At 33.1% G+C, this 21,468-nt stretch overlaps 4 protein-coding genes across 5 annotated transcripts; 2 read left to right on the plus strand and 2 right to left on the minus strand.

Annotated features, from left to right (window-relative positions):
* Positions 1-2,560: 2,560 nt before the first annotated feature.
* Bma-ipla-1 (Uncharacterized protein) lies at positions 2,561-10,298 on the minus strand (the record flags this gene model as incomplete). 2 transcript variants are annotated; one of them, XM_043078679.1, is made up of 14 exons in its annotated part: positions 2,561-2,715; positions 3,169-3,339; positions 3,495-3,654; positions 4,029-4,142; positions 4,242-4,370; positions 4,450-4,516; positions 4,728-4,795; positions 4,920-5,099; positions 5,341-5,554; positions 5,746-5,998; positions 6,136-6,303; positions 6,480-6,653; positions 6,780-7,152; positions 10,257-10,298. In XM_043078679.1, 14 exons carry the CDS (start codon positions 10,296-10,298, stop codon positions 2,561-2,563), a joined length of 2,268 nt encoding a protein of 755 aa, XP_042934613.1. The 2 variants fall into 2 exon arrangements, with proteins under 2 accessions (XP_042934613.1, XP_042934614.1); XM_043078680.1 differs by lacking the exon at positions 10,257-10,298.
* Positions 10,299-12,853: 2,555 nt separating this feature from the next.
* On the plus strand, positions 12,854-14,808 carry Bm1716 (Uncharacterized protein; the record flags this gene model as incomplete). The annotated part of the gene is made up of 8 exons (XM_001899989.2): positions 12,854-12,865; positions 13,031-13,250; positions 13,369-13,462; positions 13,554-13,656; positions 13,806-13,958; positions 14,215-14,298; positions 14,428-14,550; positions 14,746-14,808. The coding sequence occupies 8 exons, from the start codon at positions 12,854-12,856 to the stop codon at positions 14,806-14,808; spliced, it is 852 nt and encodes a 283-aa protein (XP_001900024.1).
* A 1,310-nt stretch (positions 14,809-16,118) lies between these two features.
* On the minus strand, positions 16,119-17,956 carry Bm6748 (Uncharacterized protein; the record flags this gene model as incomplete). Its single annotated transcript, XM_043078681.1, has 6 exons — positions 16,119-16,189; positions 16,349-16,472; positions 16,554-16,676; positions 16,804-16,945; positions 17,297-17,526; positions 17,855-17,956. 6 exons carry the CDS (start codon positions 17,954-17,956, stop codon positions 16,119-16,121), a joined length of 792 nt encoding a protein of 263 aa, XP_042934615.1.
* A 670-nt stretch (positions 17,957-18,626) lies between these two features.
* On the plus strand, positions 18,627-21,306 carry Bm10439 (Uncharacterized protein; the record flags this gene model as incomplete). The annotated part of the gene is made up of 7 exons (XM_001899991.1): positions 18,627-18,720; positions 18,989-19,163; positions 19,261-19,340; positions 19,530-19,726; positions 19,925-20,047; positions 20,355-20,534; positions 20,944-21,306. 7 exons carry the CDS (start codon positions 18,627-18,629, stop codon positions 21,304-21,306), a joined length of 1,212 nt encoding a protein of 403 aa, XP_001900026.1.
* Positions 21,307-21,468: the final 162 nt, after the last annotated feature.

Raw genomic sequence — 21,468 nt, forward strand, 5'->3', positions numbered from 1 at the left:
TTTACACAATTTGATTATATCTGAGTTGTCCCATTGTCCTGAATGAAGACACTTGGCATTACTTTCCATTTTTTTGAAAATAGAATAAGTTGGGCACTCATTATTCCAATCGACCTTATTACGAAAGGTGCAAAGTGTTCTAGTTTTACTAATCATTTTGCATTAGCACTCGTTTTGTAGTTATATATTTGAGGAGTTATTCCAGCTAGAATACAATATGTGAATTGTTGTTAATACTTTTTTACATCTTTTATAAAACATTATTTATTTCATTCATTTTCAGTAGATCTTTTCTACTGCTGTACCTGATGATTCTCAAATAAAAATTTAAACTTTTTCCAAGTAAAAGTTTAACTGGAATTTAGTGTTGGATAGAGTTCATTTTGCATCACTAACTTAATGAACATGGTTTTTAATTCATCTTACAGATTTAATTCATCTTACATCTTACGACTTATTTCCATTGTTTGTTTTTTAAATGTATTTAATGAAAGCAATCTGAGTGATTTTCGCGAACTAATCACAGAATCATAGTCATAGCGGCAGCAAATGAGAGTCTGCTGTTTCATTAGGCTTTTCATCTGATCCTTATCAAGGTATATCTAAAATCTGAGAACTGCAACAGTTTTTTACATGAGCTCTTTTTAATGATCTGCAAAGTGTTCATTAAGTTAAAGCTTATCAATATCATTACCGTAATTTTAACCCCAATTTTTCGTAATAATTTTTTGTCTCGTTTAAAGACGAAAAATGCTTTCGATATGACACTATACAGTTTTTTTTTCATTAATATATTCCCTTTCCAATATAGATGGGAAAGATTTTTTTGTTCATGTTGTACTTTTATTCATACTATAATAAATGACATAGTATTCATATTCGTTGCATTTGAGAAACAAGGAATAATGTGCATGTTTTTATGATGAAGCATTATCATAAGACATGCAGTTCACTTCAGTGTTAATACCAGTGACAAATGGAAGTAGACTAGGCTAATTAAATTTAATCGAAAAATAAAACTTAGTCGTCATGTAGGATTTGATAAGCATACTTTAAGCAAATGATTTGCAATGACAAATATCGTTTTGGCCAACTGATATTCAGATAAAATGAATTTTTGATCGTATATTTTCATATGAACTTCAAAGTAGAATCGAATATTTTAAATTATGCTTATTTTCTTGTGCGACAAATTTTTCCAGTTGAAGATAAAAAGCAAAACATGCCTATGAACTCCCTGATTCTAAGTAAATGAATAATAGAACAGAACGTCTTGACAATACGTAGTATTTATTTTTTAGAATTGAACAAATCATACTTCGAAAAAACCACTTCCATTTATTTCTTTACTTCATCTTGGTATTTCTATAATTTCTATTAAAACACCATACCTAGGTATTTTTTGCACTAAACTAGTTCCCAGTACTTAATCAATAACCAATTACACTTGTCCTAGAGTAGAAAAAACCGAATTATAAAAATTATATCTATGTTCTCACCGTTATCATCAAGTATCTTGATCACTTCTGCGTATCACTTATGACACTATTACTGGTTTTCGAAATTTTAATAGCGAACGATTGGTTTGTGTAACCTACGCAAACTGTAACTTTTGTCAATATCATTGTGCTGGAAATCACTACATAGACTCACTCATCTTGTTCGGGTTATAAGAAAATGAATTAGCTTTGTTTTAATCACAGACTACAATGACTCTCTTTCCATAACTGTTTGATTTTTTAGGAAATCAATTCCCTGAGAATTTCATTAGAAAACATCTCTGAATATCCACTGCTGGTAATTTTTCTACTTCTTTGAATTTTCATAGTGCTGCTATAATGTTCGAAGGAAATGTAAAAATTTAATAAACGCTATAAGAATGAATTATATGTGATGGAAAAAATCTTATTACACTTATATGTAAAGCAATAATCCCTTGAAGAATCAAGTGTACACGTAAATTCAATGAAAAATAATGGATACAATGTTCTGATATTCAGAACTAAAATTTCGTTTCATTTGTATCTACAAATTGGCGCGAGAGGAACCCAAAAAAAAGATCCCAGGCAGGGAAATAACAAAGATATATATATATATATATATATAAAAATAAATTACTACAAAAAATCCTTATGAATGTAGTGAATATGGCTTGAGCTTAAATGTTAACTGGGTTTTAGGATCCACAGTTAAACTTTTTTTGGAATTTTCAATTCAGTTTTTGTGATCAGGTGACTTCTATGTAATCAATAAGAGGTATAACCTAATGAATGCAACAAGAAAATAATGCTGACAAAAAATTACAACATAATAAAGTGTATCAGTAACCAACATAAGCTAAAATAAGAACAGCGTAACTTCGTCTTTCAAAATAAAGCTAAAGATAAAGGTTTATCTTTAGAAAACAATTCTGAAATTTCGATTCCAGAAAACTAAGCCAAATCCAAAAAATAACTATATATGGATATTTACCTAGTCTGTTTTAATTTACACAAGAAAATTTCAATAGAACAATAGAGTATTGGAAGACCACATATTTGCACGAGTTGTTTAACACTGCTCACTTTGCTTTTTTGTCTTCTCGATATAAACAGTTGACGATGAACGCCGCAATATCGGGATTAGCCCAATAAGCAAAATGGCTTTTTAATACAGACCAGTAACTACGATCAGTAATTTGCGGCTGTATTTGATAATCCATACGATACGGCAACCCTTGAAAGCAGTTGAGGAAAATTTTTAGAAATATACACTTACAACGTAATAACAAAGAAGAAAATGAAAAATCTCATTGTGAAAACATTTCCGGCATGTCGACATACTTCTTGTGGAACAGATTTAACCTTATACACCAAAGTTTATTGATATATATATATATATATATATATATATATATATATATATCAATATCTGCAGGATTGGCACATATTAGCATATATTCCACTGATAGTTAAGCTGTTACAGATCACATCCGTGTGAAGCTCGAAAGGTAACTACTTTACAAAGCTCGAAACGTAACCTGGTACTCAACAAATTGTTAAGAAACAAATATATTACAAAATAATATTGTTTTCTTTTCTATCCGTTTATATCCCTTACAATCTATCCAAACTTCAGTACAAATGGTCTAATAAGATAGTTAATTTTTCAAGACAAACTAAAACTTACTTTCTTCTGAAGGAATTTCTTCTACCAACTTCTGAGCTTCATTCAATTTAACTTCTTCAAAAACTCCCTCGCTAGCTTCTTTTTCCTTTCGGTTGCTTCCGAATTTCCACCAACTTTTCTTATTATCACCTGTTTCTGATGGTGGAGGCGTTAAACTTCGTGGTGACGAACCTAAAATGAAAAATAATTTAAAAAGGATTAAAAATCCAAACTGAGCAATTCCTCACAATCATAAGTTTGTCAACACAAAGAGAACATGATAAACAATTTAAACCTATCCAATTTCTGTCGTGAAGATTTAGAATCGAATCCGTAAACGATCACACCTGGACTGCTCGGTCGCAAAGCCGATGAATCATCGCTTTCACATTCATCCTCTTCCTCAATATCTTCGTGATCTTTATCACCAACAACTGCTACACGAGCATCTTTTTCTTTTCCAACTTTTTCCTTTATTTTTATCTTTTTGATGTAAGCTTTGTTGATCTGAAAAGACGATATTGGATTTTAAAATAAAGCAACAAACAAGCAATAATTAAATAACAAAAGTATGACATAAGATAATAAAACAGTTAAAATAAGAATAGTAAAACTCAATCCTCTGACTTCGTCTTCCAAAATAAAGTTGAAGAGTGTCGCCAAAAATAAAGTTGACAAAAAAATAGCCTATAATAAAGTGGAAGCAAGAAATAGCACCTTCCACTTGGCAGGGAAGACATTACAAACAGTTACCACGTACTGTGATATAACTACCATTATAAAAATTGAGAATGTTGGGTCTGAAAAAGCTAAAAAGTTGTGCATATCTAAACGAAATGTATGGTTCACTTCATAACCAGATGCCAGCAAAAAGAACGCACTTCTGGCGGAAGTAGAGCATAATCTCGTAATGATCGCAGATCAATTGAACTAAATAATTTAATAGGTCGAATTAAACGATACTGTTTGTGCACCAATGGTTCCAATCGATATGCCTGGAAATATCGCTGATAAAAAATGAAAGATTATCAATTCTGCAATTGTTATCTTAAATTATTTAATTAAAATGCGATCTTAAGAATTTAAAAATGTACCACTGGATCGTATGGATGAAAAATGTTGTATACTCTCTTCAGAGTATCAGTTTCAGGAAGAAATGTTGTTGAACCTCTCATAATTAAAAAAACAGCGAGAGGCGATCCAACACAAAACATATTTCTAACCTGAAACAACTGACGTAAGGAAGGAGGGAATTTAAAAGTAAACGTGCAAATGCTTTCAGAAACAGATTCACAAACAGACCTTAAACTTCAATTTTTGTTTTTGCGTTATAAAAGCCAGCTGAAACCCACCATAAAGTTTCAAAAGCCTGAAATGAAAACAGAAATACTTTAAAAGAATAGATTTAAACTAAAATTCAAAATAGTTAATCTGATTTAGAGAAAAACTTAGCTACATCTGAATATAATTGGATCCGCTCTCTCGCGCCTTCCTCGAAGGACTAATTGCACAATACAGATATGCATTTAAGCGAAATAACTGAAATCTTAGCAAATGAAGATAAAGGAAGATAAGAATACTTTAACCGCGCTTCTTGGAAGTCATTTAGTATTTCAGCATGTTCTGCCTTCATTGCCAATTGCTGCTCCTGAAATGAAACTTATATTCGCTCTAGTTTTCTGCAATCAAATATCAAATCACTATTTTTGACATGATTTTTTTTTTTAGTCCGTGCTTCCTACCCCTATCACGGATAAATAGGAAATACTCACAATCATTTCAGCCACATATTTGTCATACAAAACAAGAGGAGACCAACAAGTCAGCAGATCATAGCACATAACAGAACCAAGCGAGTGAGCATAAACTGAGATCGGTCCATCAAAATCAGGATGATTTTCCATAAACAAACTGTAGACATTATTTAGTGACCGTATCAAACCCTCCATGATCTAAAAATCTAACAGAATTACTTCCGATATGCATTTACTCCTTTCAAGCATAACAAAAAGAATAATAAAACCTGCAAAATCGAAGAAATTAAAGAAAAAAAAAAACCTGTTGCATTATAGTCAGTTATTTAGTTTAGTTGATGATTCATTTAGGTAATTATAGCAGATGAGAAACATAAGAAAAAATATAATGTTACAACAGCAATAATTCAAAGGGAACATATATCAATGCAAAAATCACTTCATTTCGATACAGCGGAGACTGATAATACATAATATCCATTGCTGTCGAATTTAAAGTATTACGCATTGAGGACATCTTTGGCAAAGTGACATAATCGGTAATACCACCATCTAAAATTAAAGCTGCTCGCCATTCCACTGGTAAAACCATTGGACGACTTTTCTCATCCGGATAATGTTTATCCATGCAGTTGTATATGGCTTCACGAACCCTACAACAAAAAGCTTTTGCTGATTTTAAACCTAACTTGATAAATGAAATAAGCGAATGCTCTTGTTGCACATGTTAACTGCAATACAATTATGTCGGAAATAAAACAACAATATACAGTGAATCTGATATTAAAGTAAATGTAGAGCAAAAGACTAGTCAGAATTACATCTGTCAAGTAGAAAATCTTACTGATCAGTATTTTTTGCAATTAGATTTTCATATCCTTTCTGACCAATCCCGTGAACAACCAAAATCAAATGTTTAATGATTCGTTTACCGTCATCCCATTCTGCTTCTTCATATCCACGTTTTAGAGGAGTTCCTTTACCCCAAGTTATGTAACGCAGCAGTCGACTTGTTTTGGAATTGTTATACAACGTGATATCAATAACAGAATTCCACCGCACTTCATATTGATCCTGCAGTTTGAGTTCCGCAAGAACTGAAAATTGGGTCGGAGTAACTGAATTCGAAATAATACGATTTCTTTCAAAATATAAACTCTAGTCTCAAAAAACATGAAAAAAATTACTGCCGCAAAACTGAACTTTCCAAGAACTAATAGTATCAAAAACTAACTTGGTTTTTTGCTTGATTCTTTGTCTGAAAAAACTGGGGCGTCAGGGATTGTCTGAGAACGAAAAATATGTAAATGATGCGACTCAATGGGATCAGCCATACTAGGATCAATTGGCTGCAAATTTTCTGCTAGAAACCATGTGCCCCGACGAATTTCGATGGTGTCATCTAAAATTTTTCTTGTTAAACGAAAGAAACTGAAATCAAGAAATACAGAATAAATTTAATATATGCATGTGTTTAATATATGTAATCCAAAAAAATGAAAAGTTCTGGAAAAATGATCTAAAATAGGGAAGCCTTAATACTAAAATACTTCAAAACAACTTCTATAAAAACGAGACCTTTCCAATAAATGGAATTTAACATAGTGAGGTCTTCGGAGGCTCGATATAATCCGTCTAATACCACAACTGATGTAGACAATTTCAATGTTTGAAGGTAGGATTCGGTATTTTGATCCAAATCAATTTGCATTTGCTGGCGCCAGTACACTTCCAACAATAATGAATCTACTCCTAGAGTCAAATTTGTAAATCAAGGCACCGTATCATTTTATTTGAAAATACCAACACTATCTCACAACTTTGTATTTAAAAAAAAGTGATTAAAGTTGGAAGTGTTAAATTTACGCAAAAATTAACCTTTAAAAGCAGTCCATTTCGTTTCCGTTCCGCTTTTTCGGTGAAACCACCTAACTTCAGAACATTTCAATTCCGTAACGCGACGTTTTCTATGCCGTGGTGGCACTAACGGAACTCTCAGTGGGCTATTTGTCACCGGAAATTCTTCGACTTGTGTTGATATTTTTGAAGATATTGTAATATCGTTTGAAATACTGACAGATATTGTTGTCGCTGATGGATTTTCGATTTCAATAGGGAAATGTTCGGCAATCGGTGTAGCATATACATCATTAACTTGTTCCATGAGTTCTTTTCCAGTCAGTGCTTCATCATCATTCAACAGGCTATCTTCGGTCACTTCCTGTGCGGTTGTGGCCGTATCCGAACTCATCTGGAAAAGCAAAACTACAGAAATAACATATTAACAAAAAAAAAAAGATTTAATAAGGCCACCATGAAAACACATAAAACCAAAAACAGCGACACATGTCTTCACTATCTCCATTGAAGTTATTTAAGATTGAATTGCTGTAATTTATTCTGAAAATTGGAAATAAAACATATTGGGAAGTCTACATTTGAAGCTAACCAAACTGTATGAGTGCTATAATAAATAATGCAATCCGTCAATAAATATGTCCCAACCAATTGAAATTCAATAAAATTATTCACCAATAAAGGTGTCGGAAAGAAGTGCTGCATTTACAATCAACATATTGAAGTACTAGCAACAAATACGGCAAAAGGAATATTTTATCAAAACAGAACAACGAATCAGTCAATATTCAACTCTTCATTTTTTTTCATGAGGGCAGTATAAAAAGCAGAAATTTTTCTGCTAAACATCGTCACAATTCACATATAAATACCAGAACACATTTTTCATTACTTATAAAAATAATTACTCAAGAATGAAAGACTTAATCAGCAATAACACATATAAATCATTTGATTAACCACAGATATATTCAAATGGATGCAAATAATGAAACGTTTTCATAATGTCAAAATAAGTATATCTAATAAATTGTCCTTTGAAAAAAAAAAAAGGCAATGATTTCGGATCTTCTAATTTAACAGTAGAAAACTAGTGGAGGCTATTATTTAACTTTTTTTCTCCATAGCTATTCTAAATCATTGTTTCTCTGCCATTTTTCTATTACCAGGAAGCTCCATTAAAGAATGGCGGTGTCCTGCTAATCAACCGATTCAACAAATCCCCTCAGGAAACTTCCTGAAATAGCGGATGTCCTTTCTGTCGTTCGTTTCATGAAAGCATTTCCAAGGCTATTTCATTTTCTAAATCACACCTTCCTTTTCCTTTTTTTGTTTGCCGTTTCTTTTCATTTTCTTTGATACTCAACAAAACATAGCTTAAAAGTGAATTCTAAAGGTCTAACTGTTTGAGACGTTATAGAAAAGCATAGAATTTGCGGATTTTGTTGCGCTTGCACTATTCATTGGAAGAGAATCAGTAATTGGCAGCAAAATCAGATTCTTTTGGGATGCAACTGATATTGAAATAAGCTAGAAGCATAGCTATCCTATCAATGATCAAATGAAAGTCGCTTGGAGAAACCGGAAAGTCAAACTATAACAGTAACTGATAGTTGCATAACACAGAGATCGATATAGAGCAGAATGAGGTTCTACAAGGTTCATACCATGTATAAATCGATGTTATCCACTATTTCATTCCTTATTTCCTATACATTCACAACATGTTCTCTAGTAAAATTGACCGCATGACCTCGAAAAAAATGGCAATGGAAGGAGATAAAGGCGGAATAAAAAAGAAAGAAAGGGAAGTTACACAATCATCAAATTGGACGAACCATAATATTAACCGAGAATGCGTTATCTATGCATTCTTGGGATCTAAAAAGAAATAAAGTTGCTGAATTAGGAGTTGAGAAAGATTAATCAATTTCTTTATGAAAAGGCGACATTCTCATATTTCAATTGGACTATTATGGGCTTATCGATGTGCGCCTCATCAACCTCAGTTGTTAAGAAGACTAGATATCAGTCATAGATCTTCAACAATACTGCTTCAGAAAGATTTAAATACTTGAATTACACTTCCAACGGGTTAGATAAAACTTCACTACGGTTATCCGAAATACGTTTCAATTTCATAACTGCTAGTAAACTGAAAAGATCAACAATAGCGCGATAAACAAACAAACAAATAAAAAGTAGGCTAAAACCTATAATCATCCTGTTCTTACAGTGACCGTTTACGAGATATATTTTCCTGCAGGTCCAGTCTGTGTTGAAAAAATTCGTTGAAACAAACTGACGAAAATTGGATGGGATAACTTCTTGGAGGAACCAAACAATCCATAAATTTGTGCCATAAAGAAATAGTTGAACCTGAGATCATGAGAATTAGGCAGTATTTCTTATTTCGTAAACCTGGTCGTATTGAAATAATAACAATAAGTATGACCAGGCTGCAAACTGAACCTTCAAAGTCAATATTTTGTTTTTAAATTCACATAAATGAAGACTTTTTTCCTCTCAGTTTTTTTCTTTTTAAGTGCAAAATTGAATAAAAAAAAATATGCAACCGAAAAAAGTGTCTATGATCTGTTTGGTATGTCCGTTAAATCCTAAGAGATAGCTCAAAAGACGAAAAAATGTGAAACCAACCCACGTAAAGAACGGAATGAAAAGATTGCAAAATTGGCAGTTTGCATTTATTTAATAAATGTATATTCTAAAAAGCATAGAGAGCAAATTATTTGGACAAAAGTGAAAGAGAAAGAATAGTCTTAACAACATGTAACTTACTTCCTTTCTTATCTAAAACAGGAAACCAGGAGTAGAAGAGTATCACTACTTTATGCTGAATGCAGAAAAATCGTTCGAAAAATGGTAACTTAACTCAGCAACTTTTGTAACCAAATGAATTTCAACAGGCAATATAAAAAGAAAAAAGGTATATTTCGTATTATTTTAAAGGCAGGTGCAAAAATATTTCACAAAATTAGTATTTATAGGGTGATTTTACTAATCATACTGATTCAGTGAGTCCTGCTCATGATAATTAAACTCATTACAGAGTAGCAATCGTATAGTAGAACGTGATATACTAACGGGCGCCATTTTCTCTGTAATTCCAAACAACAGAATTATTCGACGTATGCAGTAACAAGAAGTGACTCTGCAAAACCTCCATTCGTTTTAAAACTTTTCTTTATAAAAACAACATAAAGAGCGACATCCCACTTATCATGATGTTACTCCAGTAATCTGTCATTTATCCTTCCTATTCCGGATCCACTCAGCTAATCCCACTATGATGCGAATTATGTAAGAGGATGAAATTGAGCATTCTACCATTGGTTATCCGGTAGCAAACGATGCCATGAACTGATTTGGTTCACCTTATAATTAGTATATCGGTAGTCCATTAGTGAATGACTGCACAGATAGGAAGAAATGAAAAATTAATTGAAAGGAAGTTAGGAAAAAAAAGTGAAGACCAACCAATCTAATAGCAGTGTGTTGTTGTCTACGGAAGAACTTCATAGCACGGAACTATTGCCAACTGACCGTTCTAAGCAAACATCCAACACACAAATGCTATTGGCAATCACTGATTGCATTCATTTCAATTTCAACTAATGCTGCTCATTTCATTTCATAAATCACTAAAACACTCTTCCCATATGTAAATATTTGTAAGAATGGACAAGGAATGTGAACTGTTTATTCAACTGAAAAGTGAAATCTCCTTGTTATGAACTGTAATCAATGCAAAGATCAAAGATGAAAGGGCTGCTGCCTGAAAAGGATCAATAACAGCTGCATGGATAAGAATCGATCATATTTTTAACAATTTTCGATGAAACAAGCATGGAACTCCGATATTTCTCCTCCTTCTTCTTCATCGAGTAAAAAAAGAAAATAGATCTAATCGGGAAATAAACCTTAGCATGATTCATCAAGATGTTTAAAATATCTATTTGCTTCTTCTATCCAAAATTAAGCCGAACTAAGATTGTCAGCCGTACGTTTAGTACGTTCAATGAAACACACAACAGACATATTGAATTACAAGATATTAGTATTAATATATGATAAATACAAATAAGCATTTCCACCATATTACGTTACATTGTTGTTCCCTCAATGATGTAAGTACAATTTGTCCATTTCTCAAATATACCGAGATATATATCTTTTAGAAGAAAAATTCATTCAAAGCTCTTATTTCGCGATATTATTATACCAAGAATGATTAAATTTCCAATTAAACTATTAAGAAATAGCGCTGATGTAATATGCATAGAAAAATAACCTCGGTTGAAAATCCACCGAGATTTTCTCGGTTTTTTTTGAAGTCTAGAGAGTAGCTAGAATTGTGCAATTCGCCGTCCCTTTCCTCACTCTGCCCACTTGCAATGGTCAAACAGGTTCAGGATTGGCTTGCTATGCATCGGACGAACAGATGGGACAACCGAGGATGTGTTACTTTGACAAGTTCTTTTGAAGCCTAGGATTATTAGGGACGAAACATTATGGCTCTCTCTCCCTTTCTGTATGATATCAGCCACATTCATCCTCATTTGTTGTACAAAAATCAACAGATCTTGCTATGTTTTGCAGTACATTTATAGAATAGGTCATTAACATAGCCTTAGGATCATCAGAAACGATATGTTCTGGGCTATTCTGGCTCATTTACATATGTCATATTTTTTTAGATTTGAAAATTTGAAAATATTTCGATATATAACAATCTATATGCATGCCAACAATCTCATCTTTCCTTCTTTCCATCAAGTCAAACATTTCAGAAAATAATGGTTATCTAGTCCATTTATTAAATCTGGTTTTCACCACATGGTAATCAATTCCCGAGTGAAGTTTTTATAAAGAAGCGTATTATACATATTCTTCTTGCAACAAATTATCAAAGTTCTACCACTCCTAATTCTTAATATAATACAATACGATTCTTGGAGAAATCCATTAAGCATGCTAGTTTAATGTTGGCTTTTATATTTTTTAGTATAAGTCGGAATTATCCTGGCTGTCTCAGTAGTGAAGTTTTCATAAAAAAGCTTACTACTTTAAAAGAAAGAAAAAAGACTTAAAATTATGGCCAAACGTTTCTTGTTTTATTATAAGTCCATTTCTTTTACTGTATCTGCCTTACAAGTGCTTTGTCGGATAGTGGATAGTTCTAAGTTTAACTTCCTGTCATATGCAAATAACAGCATATTGAGATGTGAAATAAGTAAAAATTCCAGAATTTATCACCTTCAAGAATGTGCTTCTGAAGACCATTTCGCAAGTAATCCTGAGATTCTCTCAAAATAATTTAAGATCAACTTATCAATACACAAAGTTATCAATAATACATGATATAAAACTTGAGTTACATGGACTTACAAAAGTTCCATTTTTTAATAACTCTATTACAGAAATATGGGATTCTTCATTTAAAGAGGACCCGTTAAAATAGCTTTGGAAAGAAAGAATTGGTCTCAGAGAATGCAAATTTATAAAAAAAAAAACCGTTAAGTACATTTATCATAATGAAGTTAGAAATTATTTCCAAGGAAATTTAGCTGAGAAAGACAAAAATTCATTGACATGTTCAATTGTGGTGAGTTTAATTATTTTATTTTAGACATGATTTGTTTTTTGAAGGTATATAGGTCATATTTAAATGCTCAATTGCATGTAGCCTTCCAATTGCCTTCTAATTTAATGTTTTCATAATGTTTTGGAAAATCCCATTTCTTAGTGAGTTTTATTTTTCTTTGCTGCTGTGTTTCAATACACCATTTATCTGAAAAAAAAATCTTTTCAAGTAATTCGATATTTTAAATCAATATTAAGTTTTTGAATTTATCTGATTGCTGATGGTTCCCATTTGGTAGGCCATTTCTTTAATTTCATTTTTCGATTTTTCGAGTTTGGCAGAAGTTTGAAGCAAAAGTTTGGTCCTACCGTTTCTATTTTTTTCTTCGTACCGTACACTCACTCATATTTTGTTTACCGCGTGCGAATACACTGAAAGAAGTCAACCAACAATTTAAATCCGTACTGCTTCAAAGGACCAGTAATTAACAATGGACTTCAAGGTTGCCAATTTAGTATTCAATCCTTTCTAGTAAAAATGTGTTCTGAACTACCACATATAGAAAATATCTCAGGATGTCTTTTTCTAATTTCCTATATTACAGATGTTTTCCATATTAATAGGATTACAGAGTAAACAAGAATCGCTGAAGCAATGAATTGTTTAGATTGGAATCATCGGAGGAACTGGTCTTGAGGACCCGAAAATATTTAATAATGTACAGGAGTACAAGGTGAGTACACCGTTTGGTTCTCCATCAGATGCTCTTGTCGAAGGGAAAGTTGGCAATACTACCTGTATTCTTCTGTCACGTCATGGTCGGGAACACAACGTATCTCCAACAAATATCAATTATCGAGCAAATTTGTGGGCCCTTATGCAGCAAGGTAATTTTGTCACACTACACTCTTTAAATAGTTCTTGAGAACTTTTCTGCATAATCCGATAATTTGAACTATTTGTGCATTTTCGAATTTACATGATTCTTTATATCTTTCATTTAAGGAGCAAAAGTCATTTTGTCTACAGCAGCATCCGGAAGTTTAAAAGAAGAAGTCACACCGGGTTCATTTGTGTTTTTGGATTCCTTCATTGATAGGTGAAAAAATTTTTTCATTTTTTCTGATACATTTATTTCTTTCTGTATGTTTCTAATTTTAATCAAACAATATTTCAGCATTTAATTTCAGAACATTCAAGCGTGAAATAACATTCCATGATGGTAAGAATGGCCATCCTAAAGGTGTATGTCACATTCCCATGTATCCAGCGTACAATGAAAAACTAAGACAGGTGTTCCGGCTTAGAAAAGAATTTGTATTTGATTTGACAATGCCCAAGAAATATCTGGAATTTTTGTTCAAAAAAGGAGAAAGTTAAAAAATTAAAGTAAATAAATAAACCATTTGCTTACTCTCTCTCACCATGGTTATTTGTTTTAGATCTTAATTTCATCTGCTGAAGAACTCAAATACAAAATTTTCAAAACCGGAACGGCAATATGTATTGAAGGACCGCGATATTCCTCTCGAGCTGAAAGTGAAGTGTACCGTGGCTGGAATGCTGATATTATCAATATGACCGTTTGTCCAGAAGTAAGTTTTGATAATAACATCTGGTACCACCAGTCAAAAGAGATTCATACTATCGTCTGTAAGGTTTTTTCATTTGATCAATTAAGACTATAGACAGTGGCAGGCTTTTTAGCCAACAATTTCCAGTTTCTTATCAAAACTGTGATTTATTTGGATGTAGATGGTCATTTCTGTAGAAATTTCAAGTAGTTTGAATCTAATGGAGCTTTTGCATTCTTCAGTGCATAAATTCCATATCTTCATTATTATTTAATAGGTTTATCTGGCGAAAGAATTGGGGATTCCATTTGCAACAACTGCTATTGTAACGGATTATGATTGCTGGAGAGAGGGTGAAAAGGTCATATTTCTTGTTTTAATTTTAATTAAAAGAAAGCAAGATTAAGGAACTTTGAAAAAGAAAGAAGGATTTTTGAGATGTTGAAGCATTTTATTACTATGTAATATTTTCAATTTAGTCGATTTTAAGGTATCAGTTGATTTGGTGGCTCAAAGAATGCAAGAATCTTCGGATAAAGCTAAAACCCTTTTCGTTACCGCAATTAAAAAAATTGGAGCAATACGTTGGGATGATGAAATAATAATGGCTAAGGTTTCCTTTAAATTTTGCCGGATTTATTTACATATTTTTTCTTTTTTATGATTCATCCGGAATATGCTAAAGCACACTTTACATCCTAGACCTATACCATATATTATCGAAAGACATTTGTTAGCGAGTATATTCCATTTCAATACATCGCTGGTTTGTATGCAGTGGAATCGATCACAAATGCACTTATTTCAGAAAACGGCTCGAGCAGGAGTGATGATTGAAGAACACGTGGTTTTCGATCATTTAAAATACTAAAGTTTCCGTCAGCTCAGAACCTGCATGTTTGGTTCCTGTCGTCTATTTCTATATTCAGAGATATGATTGTGATTTAAGTTTTACTTTCTTGTTTAAGTTCTATCTTTTGATTTTTACTCGCAGCTTGTTGTTGTTGTTATTAAACAGTTGCAGTTACTTTTCTGCATCATATAAAGCATGACCTTAAGAAACTTTATCATAGAATCCGAAAACCGTTTTAGTCTCCTACATGTTATCGATATCATAATGCATGTGAACTGCCTTGACAAATCTTATTTTTGGTTCAGTACATGGGCTAATGCCTTCTCGCTTCAGCAGAATATTTTTTAAAGACAGATACCTTCAATCCAAAATTCGTTTTGTTTCTCTCCTTTCATTCTAATAACGCATTCATACTTTATGAACAAAAAGTTGTTCTTGTTTATTCCAGTAGCTTTCAGATCAGCAAAGATTAAATTTGTCAGATTCCTGTTTTTGCAAGTTTATAGAATCCTTTAATCTCGGGAAATCAATGTACAACACATTTTAAGTTGGTCAAGACACAAGAAGTCATCAGTATCATATAGGCTTTCGTTTTATTCTCATTATATTTTGATATGCCTTACATGAATGAAAAGAATTTAATGTATGGACATTTCATTAACGATACCAGTTTATTTCTTGGCAGAAGTTCAATCAGACATTTATAACGAAAGTTTTTTATATCCGGAGTATTCTGCATCTTCAGTTACAGATTGAACGGAAAGTAAGTAGTACTCCTTTTGAAGATCGCTACGTTGATAAAAGCTCCATTTAATAAAGATTTGTATGAAAAAACGAGCTACACATTTCGGTAAAGCATTACTTCTTTACATTTCTTACTAGAACTAGTAAAAACCGTCTTATATGTATGCAGTAAAAACATTGAAATTAAGTCGTCTGCTCACTTTAAAAAATGAGTACCTTTTCAACATTGCTTTATTACATAAATGAACAACTCTCGATTTACTAACACCTTGTCAAGTTCTCAAACTGCTTTCCCCTTCCCTTTTTTCCTCTTCCAGATTTCAACTCACGTGTTAAAAGAACACTCTACTGCCCTACAGCATACTGAACTGTAGAAATGACGCTTAGTAGGTCAAACCGATGTCGTCCATTATCAAAACGTATAATTAATGTTGCATGCATTTTACGGAAGCTGAAAGAGTGACAAGTGATATCTCAATAAAATTCATGGACCGCATTCGGCAAAAAGTCTGCATTTTGTACACCAATTGTATTAAATTGAAAGACTTGATGGATTACATTAACAAAGAGGAACATAGCTAAGCTTATGATTTCAGTGATAACGGCAAAGAAACGACTGAACTTTGTTGCACATCGCCAAGAATTCCACCAATTTCTGTAATTTATTTTAGCATAATCTTCAGTGGCAGAAAATGTAGTTGTAACAGTTCAGGACACTTTAGTTTCTCTTCACAGTTATAATTTACGCATTTCTTCATGTATAACATTTTGGCATCTATTGCTACGATTAAACTCATTGACATAAAAAGATTACCTTCAACAACGACGTGGAAACCGTAATGCAAGTAACAAAGATAGCTGAGATGCAATACATAAGCTGCCATAGTAATAGCTAATTTGTGAGATTTGTCATGAGTCCGTGAGCATAAATACAAACACTAAAATATAAGTCATAGATGGGGCAACCACTGAAAAATAAACCAAGTGATTTCACAAACTCTGGGCATAAGATTTTTTACCACTCGCAAGACGGACGGGACGCAAAAGATGATCATCATTGCATAAAAGAATAAATGTGAATGCAGTGGATGCAATATCATTGTCAGTAAAAGTACTATGCAGTGACTGCATAAAGAATATCCCTGAAAAAGAAAACGAATTTAAATGAAAAAGGCGAAGTCACTTCTGTTTCTACTTAACTCTTTGTTAGTACTGCCATCTCTCTAAAGAAACTATCTTAAATAATTTAGGAACTACACAAAGACTTACATATAACGAGAAGAAATGGATGAAAGATATATCCACACTAAATACCAAGCACAATGCATATATCACTAAAGACATGAAAAACCAAGCACCGAAACAAGTAACCATTGCTGTACCGATTAAAGTACCATCTTTAACAGTATACCTGAGATTGTACTATCTCAAAATAATTATAAGATTTAACTCTATACACAAAGCTATCAATCATGTATGATTATCTAAATCTTGACTTGCATAAACTTACAAAGGTCCACTTTTTAATAATCATTACTTTATTACAGAAATATGGGATTCTTCATTTAAAAAACTACCTGTTAAAATAGCTTTGGAAAGAAAGACTTGGTTTCAGAGAATGCAAGCTTATAAAAATAAGCCGCTAAGTACATTTATCACAAGGAAGTTCGAAACTAATTAGAGCAAAATTTAGCTGAGAAGAGAAAATTCAACAACTACACTGTTGACTGCAGTTTTGTTTTTCTCACAGTGAAGAGCTTACCCAGATGATTTCATAGAATAGAGAAGCAAGGCGACCAAAGTAAGAATAATCATTGTTGGTCCATACATATCATTAGAAACATGCATCTGCGACGGTTTCCGAGGTATGAAAGACTGTATCAAGCGATTTCGGACTTGACGTGGTTCCACATCAAAGTAGGGTCGAAATAAGTCGATACGACCGTAGGAATTTAATGTGTCTTTCATTTGCTTAGTACTTGCTTCCCAAACCTATAAGCATATGAACGGTAATGATACACTGTGCACTGATGCAGTAGTATACACGATTCTTTGCTTCTATGTTATTACATTGACATCACTTTTATTACTTCATACCTAATAAATTAATGAATATCAATCGATGGATCAATCTAACTGATCAATATTGCAAGTGTTTCCTAATACTTAAAATGGGAAGAAGAGCCAAAAAGGAAAGCATCGTTTGTGAATTACTTGCCACTGAAAGATTATCGAAATTACCATTTTGCATAGACATGGAGCAAAACGGAAAGGAAAAAGGAGTTACTATCATTTCAATTTTTTATCCTAACAGTCATACCATTTGAGAAAGCTTCGCATGTAGCACATCTCTAGTTGACTGTGTATCACTGCCAACTGAGTTTGTACGATTTCTCGACCTTGTGCTCTCCATTACCTGCATTTAATGCATATTATTATTACGACACACAAAGAACGTCATAGACGCATATGAGTATTTAAATATATGCTGAATGCAGAAATGTGTAAATATACATGATATCCGGTTATTTACAATATTGACAATAGTCCGGTCAACCCTGCCCACAACCTTGCTAAGTTACCCCGAATGTATAATAGAAAGAACCCCTTTCATAGTAGCTTTCATAGCTAGCGGCGCGAAATATGCAAGGACGAACAATAGAACTGGTCGAATTTAACCAGTCGATGATGCTGTACATTTGCGTTAGGGTAGAGTGAAGTAGCTCGTCTTCTGTTTATTGGTGTTTAGTCTCGAGGTGTCGCGGGAGGGTTGCCGGTACTTGCATTCAAGAGGGTGTTCATGACTTTTAAGTTGGACAAATGAGTTGTGTAAACTGTACTATAGTTTTTCTTTTCCCCTGGCCAATTCCTTTATTTCTTTTCTCGTACAACCACAAAATGTTACGGTTGTTTTGTTCAAATTTTTTTGAAATGTATTACGTAACGCACTCGTTAAGTGTTACGGCTGTCAAACTTTAATAAGTCAAGCAGAGTTTTTACCATTTAATTTTTATTCTTTGTTAAAAGTCAATAAGTTTCTAAATTTGAAACCAATCTACATTTTTTTTTTTTTTTTTTTACAGAACAACGCAATGTTCGAACAAATAAAAGATGCGGAGACGAAGTTGAATGTGGAGACATCGGATCTATCTGTTGATGCACAGTCTGTTAGGAAAGGTCCCACTTGTAGGTTTTGTTAAATTCACGAATGTTGGCCTTATGCATCTCGAAGTTCTCCTTGATCTTTGCCAGGTAAAATCGCTGACAAAAGTACTTCCCTGGCTTATAAGACTTCATAATTGTAGTGTTTTACTGCAGTTTTTATTTATTAATAAACAAATTTAGCGGGTTTTTAATAGGGCTTTGTCCTTAGGAATTTCTTAAATCAGGATCAAGAAGGACAGTATTGTCATGGATAGTTTGGGTCTTTTGTTATCTAAAATTTTTCTTTTAGCGGTCGATTTTGATGGATATATAAGCGTAGGTTCCGCTGAAGATGGCAATAATATGCTTGAAATTCCTGTTGATGACGATGGTAACTTACCGATAGCTACACTTGCACATTCGTTCCCTGAAGCTATAGGATTAAAATTCAAAAATCAGACGACTGGAATCTATCGAACTTTAGCGTATATATTTGGATCTATTAGTATACATTTTGATTAAATGAACGTATGGTAATAAACTAATTCACCTGACATTTACTAGTTTTGTTTATCTTTGTAGAGTAGATGAACAAAAGCGATGCATTTATCCACCAAAAGGTGGTTGGGGAACGCGACGTTATGTAGCAATCTTTGCATCTCGTAAGTTTTGATTGATTTCTTCAAATAATTCTTTGTTTTGAACCAAACAGTAAACAAGATAAACCAAGTTATGTTGCATTTCCCTGTTGATATTATTCATGAATCTCTTTGTACGTCTGCTAAATTAAGCAGAGTGAATGTCAACAGGATTGGTTTGCGAGAAATGTTTGAATGAATTTGTGTTTTTAGCAGCAGGTGATCGAAAACGGCGGTCAAACGATGATATGGGGGATCTAGTAGGGGAAAAACGCTCTGGCTGGGATGGTAGTCTGAATGAAAGTTTGCGTGTACCGGTAGATTTAATCGTTCTCAATCTCTCTTTCAAAACAGATGAGGAGGCGCTCAAAAAATTTTTCGAACAATACGGTGAAGTTCAGTATGTTGAGGTTTGCTCTGATCGATTGTTCTTTCTATTTGTCTGTTTGAAAGTGTGTACGTATGTGTTTATGAGCGGGACGCGTTTTTCTAACTTAACATGTTGACTCACCCTACTCAATTTTTTAGGATGAAGTTTCCATAAACTTCATTTTTTCCATTAATAGATGGAATGTTGATGTCAACTTATTAATTGCATACATTTATAGGTCAAACGTGACTTTAAGACCAATATGCCAAAAGGCTATGGTTTTGTGAAATTCGCTGATATTGAATCGCAGGACAAAGTGCTTCGGGATAAAGAAGTTTTTATCGATGGGAGGGTAACACAGGTTAGCGGCACATACCTATCTTAATGTAGTAATGGTTTGAAGGAAGCATTTTTTTGGCCTTATTGTCTCCGTTTTTTTTTTTTTTTTTTTTTGTAGTATTATTTTGATATACGATAGTTAAATTCGATTACGTAAACAACATCAACTGGATATTAAATGAAGTAAATTACATTATGATTCATGATAAGAAATTCCTGTGTATTTATGGTACTCGACTTTACAATCAATCCTTAGTTTCATCTCCTCCGTCTCCTTTTTCATTTCTTTAAGCCGTTTTTTTTCTATGCTTTTTAGTCTCATGTTTCAGGTGAAACTTCCAAACCACTTTACTAACAGAATTTCTCAGCAGCCATCTTTTGAAATGCCCCCTGCTCAAGAAACAATCTCAACAAAATTATACGTTGGACGTGTGTGGAATACGCTGACAGAAAAAGATATATTCGATGTTTTCGATGCGGAAGCAAAGAGACTTTCTCCTCTTGCCAAGGTTTCTTTTTTTTTTTTTTTAATTCGGCTAAAGAGAGATGGCCCTCATTTGCAGTTTATTAATAAAAACTAATTTCTTTTGACTTTATAATTTCTTTCTGTTTGGATCTGATGACCGAAGTTCCTTATCCTCTTCCTGCTTCAGTGTTATTGAATAGGCAATGGTATAATTTGAAATGTCAAAATGCACAAAAAATTCTGAAATGTGTGATCCCAGATAAATGTGAAACAGACAGTTTTGCTTTGTTTATACATTTGTAAGCAAAGTTATAGGGTGGTAGAAACAAAGTTACAAAAAAAATTGTTTTACTTAAAGTCTGAAGTCAAGATTCAGAGCAGCGGGGGAAGGGGAAAAGTTGTATTTATTTTCTTAATCTTTGAAAGGAAATCCTGCAAGTTTCTTTTCTCAGGTCGAACGAGTATTCATCCCCAAACCTCATCGTGGTTTTGCATTTGTAACGGTGAATGATCCAAATGTAACGAAACGGTTTTGTCAAATACGCGACTTTATCATCAAAGGTAAAAGTGTATGCGTCAGCATCCCAACGCCAAAAAATAGTGCGAAACAGATGCAGCAACAAATTCAAAATCAAGACGTGTATCCTACTCAGTATCCAATATCACAACCGCCACAAAGTTCTATGCACTCGTCAAATTATCCGAGTCAGTTCCCACAAAATCAAAGCTGGGTAAATCCACGGACCACATATCGTAACCTCGGAGCGCCGATGTCCTACCCCCATGATTACAGCAATTCGCAGCAGTGGAAATAAATCCAGTTTTAAATATGTTTGAATCTTCTTTTATGAATTGTTATATATCCTGACAATATGTTTCAAAGTTATACATCATTTCTGGTTGGCAGTGATGTAGTTTATAAAATGTTCATATTTACAAGCTGTATATAAAGTCAGTATCAAGAGATTTATTTACCA

Source organism: Brugia malayi (genome assembly GCF_000002995.4).
Source record: "Brugia malayi strain FR3 genome assembly, contig: Bm_v4_Chr2_contig_001, whole genome shotgun sequence".
Lineage (NCBI taxonomy): Eukaryota > Metazoa > Nematoda > Chromadorea > Rhabditida > Onchocercidae > Brugia > Brugia malayi.